The sequence below is a fragment of the Limulus polyphemus genome, unplaced genomic scaffold (assembly GCF_000517525.1).
Source record: "Limulus polyphemus unplaced genomic scaffold, Limulus_polyphemus-2.1.2 Scaffold789, whole genome shotgun sequence".
In the NCBI taxonomy this organism is placed as follows: Eukaryota; Metazoa; Arthropoda; class Merostomata; order Xiphosura; family Limulidae; genus Limulus; species Limulus polyphemus.
The window spans coordinates 356,314-375,040 of record NW_013666399.1 but is presented as its reverse complement, the minus strand read 5'-3'; the positions used below and the strand labels follow the sequence as shown (position 1 = coordinate 375,040).

At 32.3% G+C, this 18,727-nt stretch overlaps 1 protein-coding gene across 2 annotated transcripts in view; it reads right to left on the bottom strand.

The window, feature by feature from the left end:
- LOC106460535 (hemicentin-1-like) overlaps positions 1 to 18,727 on the bottom strand; it is a 190,591-nt gene that overhangs the window by 34,947 nt on the left and 136,917 nt on the right. For both annotated transcript variants that reach the window (XM_022387279.1, XM_013920253.2), the window contains exons 4-7: positions 16,342 to 16,659; positions 15,726 to 16,022; positions 12,053 to 12,325; positions 11,412 to 11,675 (exon numbers count right to left, since the gene is read on the bottom strand). In XM_022387279.1, the coding sequence (XP_022242987.1) occupies positions 11,412 to 11,675; positions 12,053 to 12,325; positions 15,726 to 16,022; positions 16,342 to 16,659 (1,152 nt within the window). The remainder of the gene's footprint in view (positions 1 to 11,411; positions 11,676 to 12,052; positions 12,326 to 15,725; positions 16,023 to 16,341; positions 16,660 to 18,727) is intronic.

The window sequence follows — 18,727 nt, the reverse complement described above, 5'->3', positions numbered from 1 at the left end:
TCGAACCCGCGACTCTCAGATTGCGAGTCGAGCGCCTTATCCACCTGGCCATGCCGGGCCTAGCTATAGGTTAAGTACATTTCGATCCCCACTTATCTTTATAAAATTTAAAAGCAAATGTTATTATAGTTGTTACTCTAAAATCAGTCATATAAATCGAGAGAGAAGTTTCTATTTCAGCTACACTCAGAGTTATAGAACCCATTCAATCTAAATAATATTCCTAAACATGCTCGAGTTCAGAAAATTCAGTTGAATCAGTCTTAAAAAAAACTTTACATTCTTGTCTTCAAAGTAAAAAAAAAAATTACCACTTTTAATTTACCTTGCGTGAATTATGCCTTTGACAATTAACTTATATGCACCTGAAAACTTACAATCCTGTCTTTACTGGTAATGGTTCTTTTTTGGGCGGGTACAATCAAGCAGTAATTAGCAGATGTTCAGTGGAAAAATGATTAAGAATTAAATTTGTAGATCTTTAAAAAAAATGTTTAATTAGAGATATTGTCCTGGTGAAGTCTGAATTAACGCTATAGGAACAAAAATCGAAGAACACTTACCTCTTTATGAAGTCATTAAATGAAAACTCTTGTTCCGTGACAACAACGCGAGTCTGCTCATCATCCTCTGCAATAAGATAAAACATATATTGTGTGACTCTTAACGGATTTTCATGTACAACTTTTTTGTTCACCATTTATAAAACACCTATAGATACTTTGAGACCATAAACTACATTGTATTTAATTTTTTCAACTTCTAATCAGATTGGTGGGCTCAAAACACAAACATGACCTTTCAATGTTAATCTTCACTGAGTTCCCTGTTTGTATTACACTTGTCTGCATCGTTATATGAAAGTGTAACAGTTAAAAGATAAATAAATCTATTTACCTTCAAGTGCGTATTATTGCTAATGAAACATGTAAGACTAACAATGGTTAACAACATACAACAATTTCGATGACGAGGAACCCACTTTGAGACTAATAATGGTTGGAGACGGCTTGAATGGGTAATGAAGAAAAACTTTGATATAAGTTTAACATAACAGCAAATGTACAACGTTTCGACAAGGTTTTGTCATCATCAGGTACATCAACATAGCTAATAATCCACCTTTTAGCATTATATAAGTTTTAAGTTCTTAATTTTATAAGGCAGTATTAATTTTTAGTAAAATTATCATTTTCCCCTAGTGTGAGAATTGTGATATTTATTCATTAGGTATCCTATCTTCTCTAATTTATTTACTACCACTCCAAAAAAGTATGAAATTTAACGTAAATGACTTATTATCATATTGTCATTGCTCAGACAAAGCATAATTTTATAGCTTTCAATCTTAATTAGTTACATAGCCATAAGATAGAAAATCAAACTCCACTTGCCACGCACACCTTCTACATCCTCTGAACAAATAATTCTCTATTTCGCCTCCAGTTCAAACTTTATTCCCATGGGAAACATATCAACAAGCTTAGCTGAATGCTTAACAGCTATTCTTGCATAGTTTGAAAACAAAAAAATTGTGATATTTATGTGACTTTGTCTGCTTTTTTGCATGTTATTATTTTGTGTTCCTTAGTGCTTTAGTTAATTAAATAAAAAATATTTAGTGCAGTAGTACCATTAATATAAGAAAGTAGGGTTGAGTGTCGTCGACAGCAAAAAAGAAGACTCAGATAAGTACTTGATTTCTTATTTTTCACCGTTCATTTGTATTATATATTTATTATTAAAAAAGAAACTAACTAAAATATAAAAAATAAAAACGTTTTAGGTTAGATAACGTTAAATTACGTAAAAACAACTATAATAATAATAAAGTTTCACGAGGTACGCTTACAAGCACCTCGCGAGTAGCCGAGTAGCGTGCGTTATGTAATTCGATAGGGTAAAATAACCTCCACGTTCGCCAGTTCATTTACATATTTTATGGCGGGAATATTAATTTAGGTACAGTTCAAAGAGCAATAAAACAACACAATGTAAGTATAAACAGATGTATACTGTTGTGAGTTTGAAAATATTTAGGATAAACAAATATAGTTTCATGTTACAATTTGAAGTCATTTTAGAAAGAAAAAAGGTAATTTGAATTTATTTCGATTTTTTTTACTAACCTCGTATATAGAGTATAGGTACAGAAAATAACAAATAAAACACAAAAATTTACTGAAGAATGACGTTTTATAATTATCTAGGAGGTTTTAGAGATTACACAAAAGAATATTGAAAAGTTTCAGATGAATAAAATTAAAAGTATTTTTAACCTTAACATGAAAACCACTTTGCACTCGGACAAATGAACAAAACTATTCATCATATTCACAGACAAATTCTTATTAAAATACTTAATTACGAAATCTATTTTTGTGTGTGTGTGTACAAAAGTCTTGTAATGTTTACTGAAAGTCTGCCAAATTTTGTGAAGATACACCTACGGTATTAAAAGTTATAGTAGGGAAACTATAATGAGTACAAAATAGTTACGAACTCGATTGATTCGACCAAGTCCATGTGGAAAGATGATCAGAAATTACTCATAATAATCAGTAGTAATGCTATGACAACAGTTATGTAAAATACCCGAGACAAATTAAACAGTGAGTATATATATATCTATATATATATGTTAAGATCTGACAATTAAAAAAAAACAACCTCGTTTTAGTGTGTGTTCGCTTTCAATATATGAAATACTGCGTTTACTGATCCATCTACAATCTCATAATGCTAATCAATTATGGCTCTAAATAGGCCTGCCAAGATATTTGTTTAATATACTGGATGTTGTGTGGGTAAAAACCTTTTTTTTTCCAGGAAAACAAAAATTAAAGTGTACAAGAATTGTTTGAAAGAGCAATAATAGCTCTATTATTAGGAGGATTAAAATGTAATGTTACACTGTTATCATAGATAATGTATCATTTCAATGAAATATAGATTTGAAACAAAATACTAATAACATATCTCTTTATGTAACCTCATAAATGTAAACATCTACCAACAATTACAAAGAAAGTAATAGAAGGTATATAGACTTGCTTATGAGAAACAACTTTTTATGTAAAGCTGTATTTACATAAAAACATCGCACATAAGAATATTATTAAATGCTTTAAAGAAAAACAACTGTCTATGCAAAAAGAAATGCCGTGCATGGAAGTATTATTTGAATGAAAGATCGAACAAACCTGTTTATTACAGAGCGAGCAACAGATTGATGAATAGCAAAATGTTTTGTGAACACCAGAACATGACAGAAAATAATAGTGATTCTACCTAAAGCCAGATAAGCAGAAATTATTAGCAATGAACCTAAAACAGTTCTATATTTTCCAAAACCCAAGTAGCATGGAGACAAAATAGTCAGAAAAACATTACTCTTAAGAGTTAGCCAGTCACATAAAAAAAAGTGAAATAATAGCACATTGCACCTATAAAGCGAAAATATGGAATTCTCTGTAGAAATCAGGCTTCAAGAGCATAAAGCTGTCGAACGACACATAATCTGGAAACTATAGTAGGATACACAGTGGCGGCAGTATGATATACAGTAGAATAAATATATGTGGTAGGCTAGAACGATACTAAAAAGCCAAAACGTCCTACATAAACAGCTGCATAAATGAGAGTTAACTTCCATCAATTAGTTTAAACTTTTATCTATACCAAAAACTGTTGAACCAGAAAAAAATTCTGAAACAGAATAAAAAATCATAAATTCATCCAATTATACTCAACAACACAATTCATACATGACAGTTTTGTTACATGATTCAAAAACATTTAGATTTGTGAGGAAGTTTACTAGCGTAAAGTGTACAAATGAATTTCAGAGCTTTTACAAGCGATTTAAAGAGGTGAACATGTAGTTTTTGCAACTGAACTGCACCCTCTTCTTTTAGTAGAGAAATCGGTCACTACTCTCCTACGGACGTTATACCAGTGGAAGGATTTTTCCCAAAGTAAGGTTGGATTGGTGTTTAATTATGACATTTCAAAATTACTGAAATTTGTGTGAAATGAATATTCTGTCATGTAAATATGACCTATGCTAGTAATCTCTCTAATAGTTAAAACAAAACACCCGAACGAAGGAAGATCCTGAACCACCTTCGCTTAAAACGTTGTGAAAAGAAATACAATTCCAACTATGGTATTTGGGTTAATTTACTTTAGATAAGTGATTATTGGTATTTATGGCTATTTATTTATCATATAGATTGCTAAGGAGCTTCCCTGCTCAGCATAATGAATTGTAAGATTCTTTAGAACATTTGAGTCTTTCAGTTGTCATTCAACACAAAATAATTCACATTTTTTCTGAGTATTATCTAGCCCAATATTTTAGCACATTGCAAGTCTTAGTGTAAGTTTTGCTTACTGAATTCCTAAGCAGGTTTCTAATATCCTACAAATATCATATATATTTTAGCTCAGACAAAAAATAAAATATTGGAATTATTTACAAAATAAATAAATGAAGTTTTACTACTTAATAACGTTTATCCATATATTTCTGAGTAAAATAAATTAAAGAATCAAAAACAGGAGCTAATTCATGTCTTCTGAGGGTTTGTTTTTTTTAATAGCAACTATCATATATATATATATTTACACATCATCATCAATTCTGAAAGTACGTGGGCCATAACAGAATGTATAAATGCTTATTACTTCTTCTAGTGTGCATATATTAGGTACTTTACATTAAACTTTTGTAAGTAAATGCAGATTGATTCAACGTTAATATGTTTTGAATATCACTGGTATTATGAATAGTAACAGGTCTAATCACTTTTAAGATGTAATACATTTTTTTATTTTGTTCATCTTCCTATTGTTGATATAAGCAATAAGCTTAAGAAATATATGTAGTGTTTTTTCAAAATGCAATATGAAGATCTTATTTGCTGGCATTATAGTTTGCAATATATGATATTTTCTTATAAAAACATGAGCCATACGAATGGATTACGTTTACTGAAATTTCGTGGTTATTTTTATACAGGGATGATATAATATATTTGAAATATTCAAAAACTCATGTTTCTTTTTCTTTAAAATTCAAGAAATCCAGGGTTATACGTGGCCACACAATTGATAGCAGCTGATAATTGCATATTTACATCTTTATTTATTTCTTAGCTACTAATCTACATCTTTCCAAATGAAAGTAAACAGTTTTTATCCTCAGTGTTGACTGCGCCCTATTCAAAACCTGTTATGTCCGACTTTACATCTTTAGAAGTTGTATATATAAGTAGTTAAATCGTTAAGAACTAATGTTTATTTAAGATTACCAGTAGTTAAATTATTTTCAACGTACTAATATCAGTAAATATTAATTTTCCCCTTTTTTTCCCAGATTTTTTAAATAAAAGAAATTAAAAGAGTCACCTGCACATAAAGAGCTACAAACAGCAGATACCAGTGAGGAAAACTGCGTCATGTGCTCAAAAAATCTCGTTTGAATGAGCTTACGGAGCCAAAAAAACGTGATAATCTGTTCAAAGCAGCAGAAATGCAAGACTTTCATCCTAGTCTGTGGCTCAAGTTAAGCTTTCCCGAAGTTAGAATATACTACCATAGAGAGTGTCGATCTACATTTATGCATAAAAAGACACTAAGAGGATTGCTAAACATGAAAACTCAATGTTCTGTATCCAGAAAATCTCGTCTCGGTGCGATTTGCTTCCACTGACCGTGTATGTGGTGAAGTGTATGTGGAAATAAAAGCAAATATGTCAAAGGATCCAAGTCTAGGGAAGTCCTAGATGAAAGGATGCGTACTACAGCTCTCAGAAAAATGGATCAAAGAATTGTTTTAATTACCTCAAGAGAATTAATAGTTATGTCATCGAGATTATACAAACCACAGATTGAAAAGCTTTCAAATCCAAGCAAGATTATAATAAAGCTGAGAAACTTCCATACGAGCACTTTTATGACCACATCAGAAATACTTTGTTTACAAACTCCACAACTTTTTCAGAGTTATTCATGACATGCGTTTGTTCTGCTGGCTATAGTGCAACAGATGTCAAACTGCAAACCAAAAAACACATGCGAAGTAAACTTGAGTTTGAGTTTGGATATTGTTTGCTTTTTGTTTGTTTTTAATTATGCACAAGCTACTCAAGGGCTATCTGTGCTCTGCCCACCACGGGTATCGAAACCCGGTTTCTAGCGTTGTAAGTCCGCAGACATACCGCTGTGCCACTGGGGGCCAGTTTGGATATTTCCTATGAATTTTCTCAGATGACAATAAAAAACTTCTGATTATGCCAGACAACCTCTCTATTGAAGATTTTGCAAAAGAAAGCATAAAACTTAAAGATAAATTGGACAATTACATAAGATTCGGATGATTTAAAAATTTAAATGAGTTGAATGAAGATTATATTGCTTTCATGATGTCAGAAAAATACGTAGATTCAAGAAGTCTTGATACAAAATAATAAAAACCCTATAACCCGAGCGCTTTCGAAAGGTGGACCTTTCTTCTTCAGGGGCAAACTGGGAATGTTCGCAGAACCTAGCGAATGGGTGATATATAAAGGGAGTTGAGTAACGTCACGAAGGTGATCTGGTCTTTCAGGAAATGTTTATTATATTTTTCCATGTACTGTTCTAAGTGTGTTTCATTTCCGGTACCATGTGGTCGGCGACGAGAGTGTTATGTAAAACGGTGTTGGGGATATTTTGCTTTAGAAATGGTTGAAAAAGAAATAAATAAATTAAACGTAAGTGTTTAAGTAAAATAAAGATCACACCTGGAGACTCATTGAAAAAGATATGTTAAGCTAATTGACTTATACAAAGACGTGTGGAAAATCATCTTAAATAAATAGTACGCTTTAGAAAAAAATAGTGTTCATATAAAATGAAAGAAATAAGCAAAGAATTTTTTTTTGACAGAAATGAAACCAATGAACGGAGATCACTGATTCCAGGATCTAGATTGATTCCAAAAGGTTAAACAGTGTTTAGATTAGCAATCCAGTAAGCTTCTTTTATCTCTCTATCAGCTTTAGTTTTGAATACTGTTTCAATGCCGACGAGAGTAACGTCGCTAATGAAATGACCGGGTTGGTTAAAGTGTTGAGCAACAGGGAGATTTATTTCGGAGTTAATAGATTTATGGTTGCTGAAACGTTCTATAAGAGTTGTTTGTGTATGTCCTACATACTGATGATTGCATTTTTACACTGTATAAGGTAAATGATGTTTTGTGTTTCACAAATGATTTCTTTGAATATTTTAAAGTTTTTTGGTTGTGCTTGTTATAAAATGAGTCAGTAGTTTATATGAACTTGCAGGTTTAACAACAAGCTTTATTGCTTGGATTACAACCATTTTTTTTTTGTAAATCCCTTTTGTGTGAACAAGTATATCTTTTAGAGTTCGACTTTTTCGGAAGGAGACTTCAGAAAATATCTGTTTAAGGCAATCGTTGAGTTGTAGGAGATAAAAAGGTTTTTTTTTTCAGAATTCGTGAAACGTTTCTGAATTTAAAATAATAGATAATGATAAGAGGAATTGTGTTCGAAACTTTAGTATTGTTCTGTTGTAGGATGTTTTTCCGCTGAGTGTTGTTAGCCTTTCCAATTTGTCTGTCGATTTCGGTATCTTTATATCCTCTTTGTTAAATGGTTTGTTTTAGATCCTTGGTGTGTTTTCTGTAGTCTGTTTCATCTGAGCATATTTTCTTCATTCAAAGAGTTTGACTGTAGGTAATGTTCCGTTTAGTGTAAGCGGGGTGACAGCTTTTATAGTGAAAGGAGTTTGCATGTGAGATAAATTCTTTAAGTGGTTTAAGATCGGCTGTCCAAATGCAAAAATATGTACAATTTATGAGATCATTGTTATTTTCAGATTTGTTAGTTTAAGAAGGCTTATGCGTATTAGAGGATGAAGTGTTTTTAAGCATTTTTGAAGTTGTTCATTGTGAAATAAAGGGATTTTGACAGCTTCTATAGGTTGCTTGATGCTATGGTAGTTTCTTTAAGATAAAAAAGAGGATTCGAAAGAATGCTGTTAGGAGTGCTTTTTTCAAAATTGGTGTTATTGGTAGGAGACTGATTTTTGTTATTCTTTTTAAGAAGGAATGTATCAGTTCTCTTTGTGAATTTTTGTAGTTTTTCTTTTTCTTCCAGCGAAGGGTTGTACAGGTGATAATAGTGGGAAATTTCTTTATCTAGAATATCGACAGAAGATTTTAGTTATATTCATGGGTTCTAATAAGGTGTTTTCAAGGATCTAGTCATTGTGAGAATTGATGCTAACAATGAAGGACTACAGTATTCTAATGAAGGTAATTCTAAAAGAGACTGATCGAGTAGTGAAGACTGTAGTGTAGCACATACAGTGTTTACACTAATATTGATCTGGTGAAGTTTTGGAGATAATGGAACAGAAGAGTTTTGAGTAAAGTAGAACGAACAACAGAAGCATAAGAAGGACGAATGTTGCTATTTGTATTTAATCCCCTAGCAGAACCTAAAGAAGAACTAGGAGGATCACTGTGAGAGAGTGAATGAGTTTTTAGGTGAGTGGATTGAGTGATAGAAGTATTATTGTGTAGGTTGTTGGTAACTTCTGAGATAGGGATATATGTAGAATTTGGACAGGAAAGGATAGAAGAACTATTAGAAGTAGAAATAGGAGATGATTGAGGTAACTTAGAAGTAGAAAAGAGTGGGAAAATTCTACGGGAAATAAAATATTTGAAGCTTGAGGCCAAGGTAAAAATACCAGAAAACTTAAGTTAAAATCCATCTCGTGCGAGAAAATTAGTGAATGGTATTAGGTTCGTGTAGTTATATTGAGGAGAGATTAAGTGGAGAAGGGATATCTCACAGATTCAACGGAATTATTATACAACCAGAAGGTCCCACATGTAAGAATAAGCTCACAAAGCGAACCCCTGATGTTGTTGCTAAAAAGAAGTGAAGTATCACTGGTTTACCTGCAGAACCACCAATTTTACAATGTTGGAGTCAAAGCTGGTTCACCTTCATTTGAACCGATTGAAATTGACTACAGCGCTACCTCAAACACGGCTCAAATAAAACACTTTGCATGGATCATAACCAGGCTAGTGAACCCAGCTTTGTACCCTAAATTTACTCTGAATGTCTAATTACAAGATACTTTGCTCAAATGTCTATCACCAATTTTTGTAACCCCCCCCCCCACACACACACACATATGTATATAGTTACCATAAAAATGTAATAAAGTCTGGTGTCCTCTAATGGTACCAAATGCCCAAATTTAGAGTTGGTGTTAAAGTTTGTTTGTTGTTAAGGAGAAAGCTACGCGTTAGACTATCTGTGCTGTGCCCATCCATCATAGGTATAAAAACTTTTTTTAGCGTTATAGTGTTACAGGAACTGTGTAAATAAGCTGAATACTTCGTCCACTAAGTTGGATACTTTGAAAAGCTTTAAACATTTTTATCAGTTTATATAAACAATAGCCATGACAATCATTCCGTGCATTAGTTAAGTAAGACCCAGAGTGGAAGATTAATTAAACGAAAGGCCACAACATAGAAAAGAGGGGACGGGGACGATATATGAAATACGCAATTACTACTCAGTGCTTTAGTTGTATACGACTTTAGCAGGCACTTTGGTTCCGAGAATATTACAGTTTCTCACAATTAAGTGTCAGGATATCTTTCTAAAATGAACTACGTACAAAGTTAAGCTCTTAGCGTTTCCGAGAAATATTTCTGAAGCTAGAGCAGTTCAGTCCTCTTTATGACTTTCTACAAATGTTTAGTACGACGGGGAATATAAACGCTGATAGTGAGTGAAATGTACTGCTCGTACAGCATCCTCAGCCATAAATTTAAACTTAACTCTGACGGATAATGCAATGCGGCGATGCACAAATTTATTTCTCATAATTTGAAGATCATTTCATCAGATGAGCCCATAAACGTCCTTGAATTAAAGAAATGGAAGTTAATGTGTCATTCGGTCTCCAGCAATTCTTTTAGAAAACGTATTGTTAGGACAACTGTAAGAAAACAAAATGCTCGTATGAGCGAGATGACTAGCATGTTGCTTTAACATATTTTTTCGATTTATGTTTCCAGTGAATTTTCATCTTTTGGAGAAAACAGATCCAATTGAGAAAGGGAAAAATATTTTTATTTATTATATAAACATAGAAAAACGAGTCTCGGCTCTGAACATCTATCTATCTAGAGACACAGTTGTTGCTTTTTATTACACCATAGCATAAAAAGTGAGCTAAGAAAATAGAAAACGGCACGATTTAAACCGTGGTATATATCTATATCCACAAAGCAAATTCATTTCTACGGAAGTTGAAAATAATATATTTATATACTCGTATATAATAAGCATTGTACGGACTTTGGTAGAGATTCCATTGTCAGTCCTAGTTGTCACCTTAAGGTCATAACGGATAAGATCTGTGGTAATAGTTTCTAAATGCGTTGAGAATATCCCATCTATCAGGCAAAATCCAAACGCTAGCCAGCAAACATGTAAAATCAATTAACGGTATGGATTTGAGTGCTTACACCCATAGCATCTCAACTCTTACTACCCTTCACTGTCTGCAGCCAGTTACCCTTAAAAGTTCTTATCGTTCTTAAAGTAGAAATGAAACCACCCTAAAATTTCTGATATATGAAACTCCCGACCGATATATATATCAGATAAGCTAAGAGTGGGTATACATCATTTCCTACGTTATACAAATGCCTTTTGAACGGGCGCTACGAAAGTTTTCTAAACTTCCGAAATTTAATTTTAGATCTTCTCAATACAGCATGTATTTAGTGTAGTTTACAATAAAATAAGAAAGAGGCTATTATATTACTTATGTTTTTACCGCACTAACAGACTTTTAAACAAAATTTATTTTTAAATTTTAATTTCAAATCTGTATTACTTTTCACAATATATGTAAATAGAACAGTTATTATTGAAAATTAACAATGTATTGTGCTTATCTGTTATGATATAAACGCTGAAACCCCAACAAAATATGTGACTTTACAGTTTGTAACTATTCCAAAGAACGATGATCATCTCAAACTAAACATATATAGTATAAGGAAAGTATTCAAATAAGTTGTCGGAAGTAAGAAATTCGATTCACTTTTAAAGAATGCTGTTATTTATCTAGCCTACACTGAAATATTTGGTTATCATGTTTATTTTTTCTGGCAGCTTTACGTAAAATTGATTTGATTTTCAAAGCACTTCTTGAATAGGTTAATGGTTGAAGTAGGAAAGAATATAAGTGGGTATCTCTACATGGATATATTACACAGATAGAGAGACATGTAGTTCCAAAAAAAGAATTATACTTTTGATATGCACAACAAGAAAATATAAATGTTTGCTCACCTTTTCCAATCAAACGTATAAATCCTTTTGGTCCGCTCCCTACTTCGTTAACAGCTGCACAGGTGTAGTTTCCACGAGTACTTAGTCTGAGTGGATCTGTAGTATAATTCTGAGTTTTACTACGAAGAAGATCACCATCATGTTCCCAGCGAAATAATGTAGCTGGTGGACGACCTGAGTCTTCCACTAAGCACTGAAACGTTATCGGACGACCTTTGACAGCTGGAGGATCTACCTCTATTACCACTGCAGGACCTGGTAGATCTGATGAGAAAACAATTCTCTTGTTGTTATTCTTTTTTTGCAACATACAAAGTGAAAACCAACAATTAACCAATAATTTAAGAAACTCGATAGACAGTACACACCCATTCAAATTTAATATAAGTTAAAGTTACACAAATATTATCCCCAAAATATATATTAAGTAATAGGTAAAACGTAAACAAAAACAAAAATAAACGTTTTATCAATTCAGACCGAAAAGCGCACTAACATGATTAACCATTAACCATTAGTAATTCACTTGTCATAATGCAGTCTTCAGAGCTTAAAATTATGTAGCTGTATCTTTGGACTTTTATTTAAAGTGTATAGTGGATTTCCTCTCTTAACAACAATAAAATTATTTTCATACTTACAGTTAACCAGTAACGCCTGTGATTCTGCAAGATCACCCCACCCTGCAGAATTTTCTGCTTCGCAAGTGTACTTAGCAGATGCTTCACGTCTAACATTCTCTAACTCAATTTGGTCTTCCATGGTTTCGTTTAACAGCTGGTCATTCCTGTACCACCGTACTTGAAGCAGGCTCCGTGGATTCCCATCTGTAACTAAACACCTCAGAGACACGGTAGTTCCATCATTCTCGTTGACAACAGCAGGTGAAAGAGAAATTTCTACCACGGGTGGATCTGAAATAAAAGATAACTTAAGTAACAGAACTTAGTTCTAATGAACATATTTTTACCTATCTGCTTCTACTAGATAGTCTGTTTTATTATGGATCCAGTTGTTAACAAATTTAAAGTGCTTGAAAAAATCCTGTTGTCTGAGATGGGGCTCTGAGAAGTTATAGATCCATTCCCTAAATTCCCTTCCCTTTTCAGTACTACCTACACCTTACGTGTGTGGTAACGTCGTCTATACTTCTCTACTCTGAATTTCGTTTTTCTTAGTTTTATGAAGTTTATAAAGTTTCTCACGTACGCGCCCACGTTACTTTTTAATTATATAGATTGTTGGTCGCATCATTAAATATAAACCCTTGTAAAACTAAATTTACACTGGTGGTTAATAGTTTGTTGAAACATCTATTTTTCGTTAGAGTAAGAGCGATAAATGTATTATCTTCTGTTACACTTAACTGAAAAAAACCCTTTCCCTATTTATGAATTAAGCTTCTGTCTGTGACTTTCTTCATTTGAGTACCGGTATAGTCACCCTGTTGTTGAATTTTAATACTTGCCCTCAATACCCAGGTTTTGAAAGTGTCGCTAGATCTGGTGTCTCTTACTAGATAAGTCGATCGGTTTGTAATTTTTATTAAACAATTTGGCTCAAAGTGTCTTTTGCACCAGAGGTGTTTGGTGAGTATCCCGTGTTGTGGAATAGGTTTAACCTCGTAGTCACTGAGACGCCCCGCACGGCCATCAGATTCGTTCAGAACTCAACGTACCTAACCTCATACGTGAACAGTCTAGGCAGGTCACTTATTTTTTAAATTACTTTAAATACACAGCACTGATCTTATATTTTATAAACTTTGTGGAATCAAATACAAAATACCAAAAACAAAATTCATATATCTATCATGAAGTACAGAAATCTTCAATATCTGTCATTTCTGCTCCACATTTTAAAATAGCATACTTTTGAAAAGTTATGCAATAAAGGCAATATTTTAGTCCCTTTCATGGTTAACTGCTCATTTGGTGTAAAGTTCCTTCCTTATTAAATTCTTCTATAACTGAAATCAATAGAAAATTAACAAAATAAATGTCTTCAATAGAAATAGGTTTTTCTTGTGTTCTTCCTGTTTTTGACAATTTGCACTTAATTTATGAAATACATTCTAACTCTACGTTTATAGACAAATAATGATTACACTTTATTAATTACAAAGTTCTCTAACTGAAAAACAAAAACAATAATCGCTGAGATCCTTCTCTGAAGTAAGTTCATTTTTATCCACAAGTGCAATAAAATTTTGTTTCATATTGTCCTCCTTATTTTAAACCCTAATTGGAGTTTTAAAAAATACCTAAAGAGTAGTTATTCAAAGATATATTGGTGCTCTTGCTACCAGCAGTCAATCCTTTAGAAGATACACACCAGATCGATATAGCATTCCAAAAAAAAAAAAGAACCTTTAACTTCAGTGTTGGTCATAAATCAATAATCAAATAAAACTTTACGCTGTCATTTGAGTAACTTCAGGGTTTGATATTTACCCTGCAACATAAAACCACGATACAAAAAAACAACGACGAGCTTCAATTTTCATACTGTGTTTTCGTCTGTTCTTGTATTTGCGGTCGTAAATCCAAATCAAGGAATTTATAGTTCGATAAATCGAATAATATTAATAACTATCATTTTATAATTTAATACTAAACATACACACTTGTCTTCATTAAGCCATAACAGAATTGACGTTTTGTAGATTACAGCATGTAAAATGTTTTACAAATTTTGATTATTATTGTATTTTATAGCTTGTGACCGATATACTTCAAGTATGGATTCCTGAGAAAAAGAGAAAATTATATGTATATATATATCGTGATATTCACAGATTGTCCTTTTGCATGTCTCTCTCTGTACAGCAAAGTAGTAGAGATACTAGACTAGTAGAGGCAGTAAGATATATTAATTTTGAATTTTTATTTTCGTTACTAAAATCTATAACTTCAGAAAAGAAACAATCCATGAATGACTATAATAAAGAGTTTCAAAGTCTTATTCCTTCTTGAAATATGAGTTATGTATGTAGAATTGCCTAATATATCGTGCTTCTTGAAGTTAAGCACAAAGCAACACAATGGGCTATCTGTGCTCTGCCCACCAGGAGTATCGAAACCTGATTTTCTAGAGTTTTAAGTCCGCAGACGTGCCGCTGTTTTACTGCGGGGCACTTCTTGTGGTATTAGTCCCACACATTGGTTTAGAGATAACTTATAAAATAATCCTTTTTTAACACAATATACGTCTTTAACAATCGCCTCTAAAAGTTTTTACTGTATAGTTTGTTTTTGTTGTAGAATTATTTTCAAGTAAAATTTCTACAGTTTTAGTTTGCACTCTAAATTGTAAAGGATACAAATTCTTTATCGCAATTTTTCCCCTTTAAAGTTTCTGTGTAAAAGTGCACTTTAGTACTTTGAATTATCATTGCGAGAAGAGCAATGATGAAAGGATAAGTAATTACGCTACGTTTGGTAACCGTATGAATTAAAATATGTGTAATTTTGAGAATGAATAATTTTAACTGTTTCTGAAGCCATTGTGAAGGATCAGATGTGTTTATTGTGAAGGTAACGTATATGCATATGAAGCACATCTCTTCTTCACTGACGAATATAGGTGTAAAATTACACGGAAACTAGACAGAAGATCGAATTTCCCGTTTCGTGGAACTTGCGTACTTGTCACTGCTCCAAATAAAACACATTATACAAACACATGCGCGCACACACACGCACATACATATATGAATATGTATGCATAATAGATACATAATTTACTGTATAAAACTTTTTAAGAAAGGATAAAACTAAAACGGAAAATATTACAAAAAGGTAAAACGTTCATTTAGTCCATAGGGGTGGAAAGTTCCCAGATCAAAAATTATTTTGTTTTCTTGTACTTCGCAGTAATGTTTGTTTGTAGGGGCCTTCTTCAAAACAAGTATTTTAAAATGGCCAAGGGTAACGTTGTGCAAATTGAAGTGTTGGGCTACTGGTTTATCTGCGTTACAATTTATTATGTCTCTGAGTTAGATAAGAAACCAGTAAGGTGTGATACAATGTACTTTTTAGATTTAGAAGGATGTCCTATTCAAATTATATTCAAAGTTGTCATTTTTATCATATTAAGTATATTTGCATTCTCTGGATGATGTACCACAGTGATAAGTGTTTTTTTTTATTATTATTAATCATATTACAATCTAGCTAATAACTCATATTAAATTACAACCTCATCAAAATATCTAAATTTAAGCTAAATGTTATTGAAAAAATTATGGCAACAACAACAATAATAAACTCTAAATGATCATATTTCTTTTATAGCGTCTGTTATATAACTTACACAGAACTATTATCTCGACATCCTCGCTCGGGTTTCCTCGTCCAATCTTATTAGTCAATCTACAAGAGTACATCCCCGAGTCACTGCGCGTCACATTGTGTATAACCAGGGTAGGGTACGTGAAATTCTTCAATTCAAATCTATCTATGTCATCCACGGACAACTGCACACGCTCTTTATACCAGGTCACATCGTTGACTTCGGACGGATTAGCATCAAAGGTGCAAGACACTGTGGCATTTTCAGTCTCTTTAACAGTGATTCCTTCTTGTGGTTCCACAACAACAGTAGGAGGATCTATATAATATATATTTGTATGCTAAATGAGAAGAGAAATACCATATAATGCTTAAAACAGTGATTTATAACAAACAGTGGTTCTCAGTTGGTTTACCGTTATTGTGACAAACATGATAAATACAAATTGCTGAAATATAAAACAGAAGATTATAACAAAGTCGGATTCATTTTTTCCCAACTTTTATTTCTTCATTATTCACGGAACACTGACAGAGGGTAAGCGAAATGAAACTCTTATAAGAGGCTTTAACATTTTGTTCATAATAGAAAGGTATTTTTAGGAAAAAAATAACAAGTAATGTACTCGTGTACTTACATAAAACTTCAATTTCGATAAATTTTAATAAAGGTGGATCGCTTTTCTTCTCCACCACTGGATTTGATCCTTTACAATAAAATTTTCCCTTGTGATCATATCTTGATACAACTATTTCAAGCCTACTAATAGTTTGGAAACTTCCATCACCAGCAGGCTTAATTTGGGAATTGGGTTGAGGTTGCATGGTTTCTGAGTGATTATACCAGACGGCAGTAGCTGCAGGCTTAGCCCCCTCTACCGTGCAAATAAGTGAGAGTTTTTCTCCTTCTGTAACAGGAAATATGGGTCCTTCAACTTCCATTGAGGATGGTTTAACTAAAAATACAAAAATTAAAAAATTAACAACACAAAAACAAGATCTGGGGTAAAACAGTAAAGTTATATAGATTGTAACTATTGCTTACATAAAAAACTAGAGTATAGCCGTCAAAACTGACGGGGCAAATACTACCACCTCACCCCGACCCCATAGCACACCCTAACCTCATATTCAATAGCTAACTGAAATAAATAAATTTTGTGAAATTAAACTTGACTTGCTCCTCCGTCACTAAAATCGTAATGAGCAGACACTACTCGAACTATTATATCTGGATAAATGCATTTTGGCTTTTATGACTTCTCCTATTTTGAGAACTCAAGCGTGACGTGACACACACTGGCTTTTGTATAGGTTAAATTCTAGTAGAGTAGTGACAAATGGTTGTTCTTATTGTACACAATAAACATTTTATGTATTAAGAAGTAGTAACTTTCATAGAATATACAGTAAAATGTGATGAATCTAAGATTCATTTTCTAAAACCCTGTCCAAGTTTCTACTGCTTCCAAATTCAACGTTAAAATACTCTTGAACATTAAACTAATTTAAATGAATCATTGTGAGTTTCATTTATTTTAGTTCAACGTTAAAATTTTGTCGATTATTACAAAATCAAAACATTCCCATAATCTGCATAATAATAAAGTTAATAAAGATAAAATATTATTTACTCATTATTTTGCCGCAAACATTATAAAGGAATTTGATAATACAACTTTAGTGTCGATCATTCCCATTATCCTTTAATTTTAAAAACCATTGCATTCTCTTCCTTCTAGTTTCACATTAAATTATACATGTTCATCACTATCTCTTAGATATTAATTTATTCTATGTTTTCTCTTTCCGTTTAAGTGTTTCTTGTACTTACGAAAAAATAATGATTTTTTTCCAACATCATTGATTTTGTAATCTCATGGGTGTTTCTGTTCAAGATTACATTATCAAGGCGACACTTTTACATCGTAACCCTTCGTTTCAAACATTAAATAATTTCAACATCTTTTCCTTCTTACAATTAAACATACAGCATTCAGCATACGTGTAGTAACGTATTACTAACGAGTCCCTTGTAATTTTATGTCTCTAAATTTGTCATATGGAGAAAGAGAGAACAACACGTTTTTCTTGTTATTAGCGGAACGGACCGACTTGTTTTGGTGGAAAAACTAAATTACTAAACAAAATCAATAAGATAAAATGCTAATTAGTTTCCTTATTATAAGTATTGCTAAATGATTAATTATTTTAACGAAATAATATTTTACGTATTTAATTTTGGATATTAGAAGCTGAACAAATTAGTTAAAATCGCCATCTTTAACACAGTTTATTAGAATACTTCGTTCAAACGTTTAATTTGGGTATTTTATAAAAATCTAATATTGTTCAAGTAGTTTTCGCCATATCTTACAACACTCACAATTAAGAAATCATTAGACGATTTAAAATCTATGATTTGATAATTTTCTTAATACTTGCAGAAGTTCAAAATGAGCTAGTCAGCATGTTAACATTTTAAGATATTATCACAGGAACATAATATGTATATATAATATGTTTATAGAAAGAGGCCGAAAGGTGCAATATCGATCATAAGGCAGCAACCTGCGCTATATTAGCAAGTGAGTCTCCAAGTAACGGGACTAATTATTTAAAGATACGTCACTCTGAACTTTAGTATAAACGAAAATATTTTAAGTGTTATGAATTGCCGTCAGGAGAACATGGGATTTCAAATGTTTTAAAAGTTTCAATCCACTCTAATATTAAAAAACAATATACACAGCGTGGTCACAAGTAAATAGACACCATCTTTTCAGAAAAAAATGAAATTTTTCAGTCATATTCACATAAATTGATATATTTATAATTTAATTAATATCTAGTAGATCTTCCTTTCGCTTCGTGGAGTTCGTTGATCCTTTGGGGCATCGTGAGAATCATCTCGTCAATTTTAGATTGTGGAATTTTCGCCCACTCTTGCTTCAAAACTTGGAGTAGATCACTCTTCGAAGTTATTGTTTTTGTTGTTGTTGTTGTTTCTTGACTTGCCAGTCG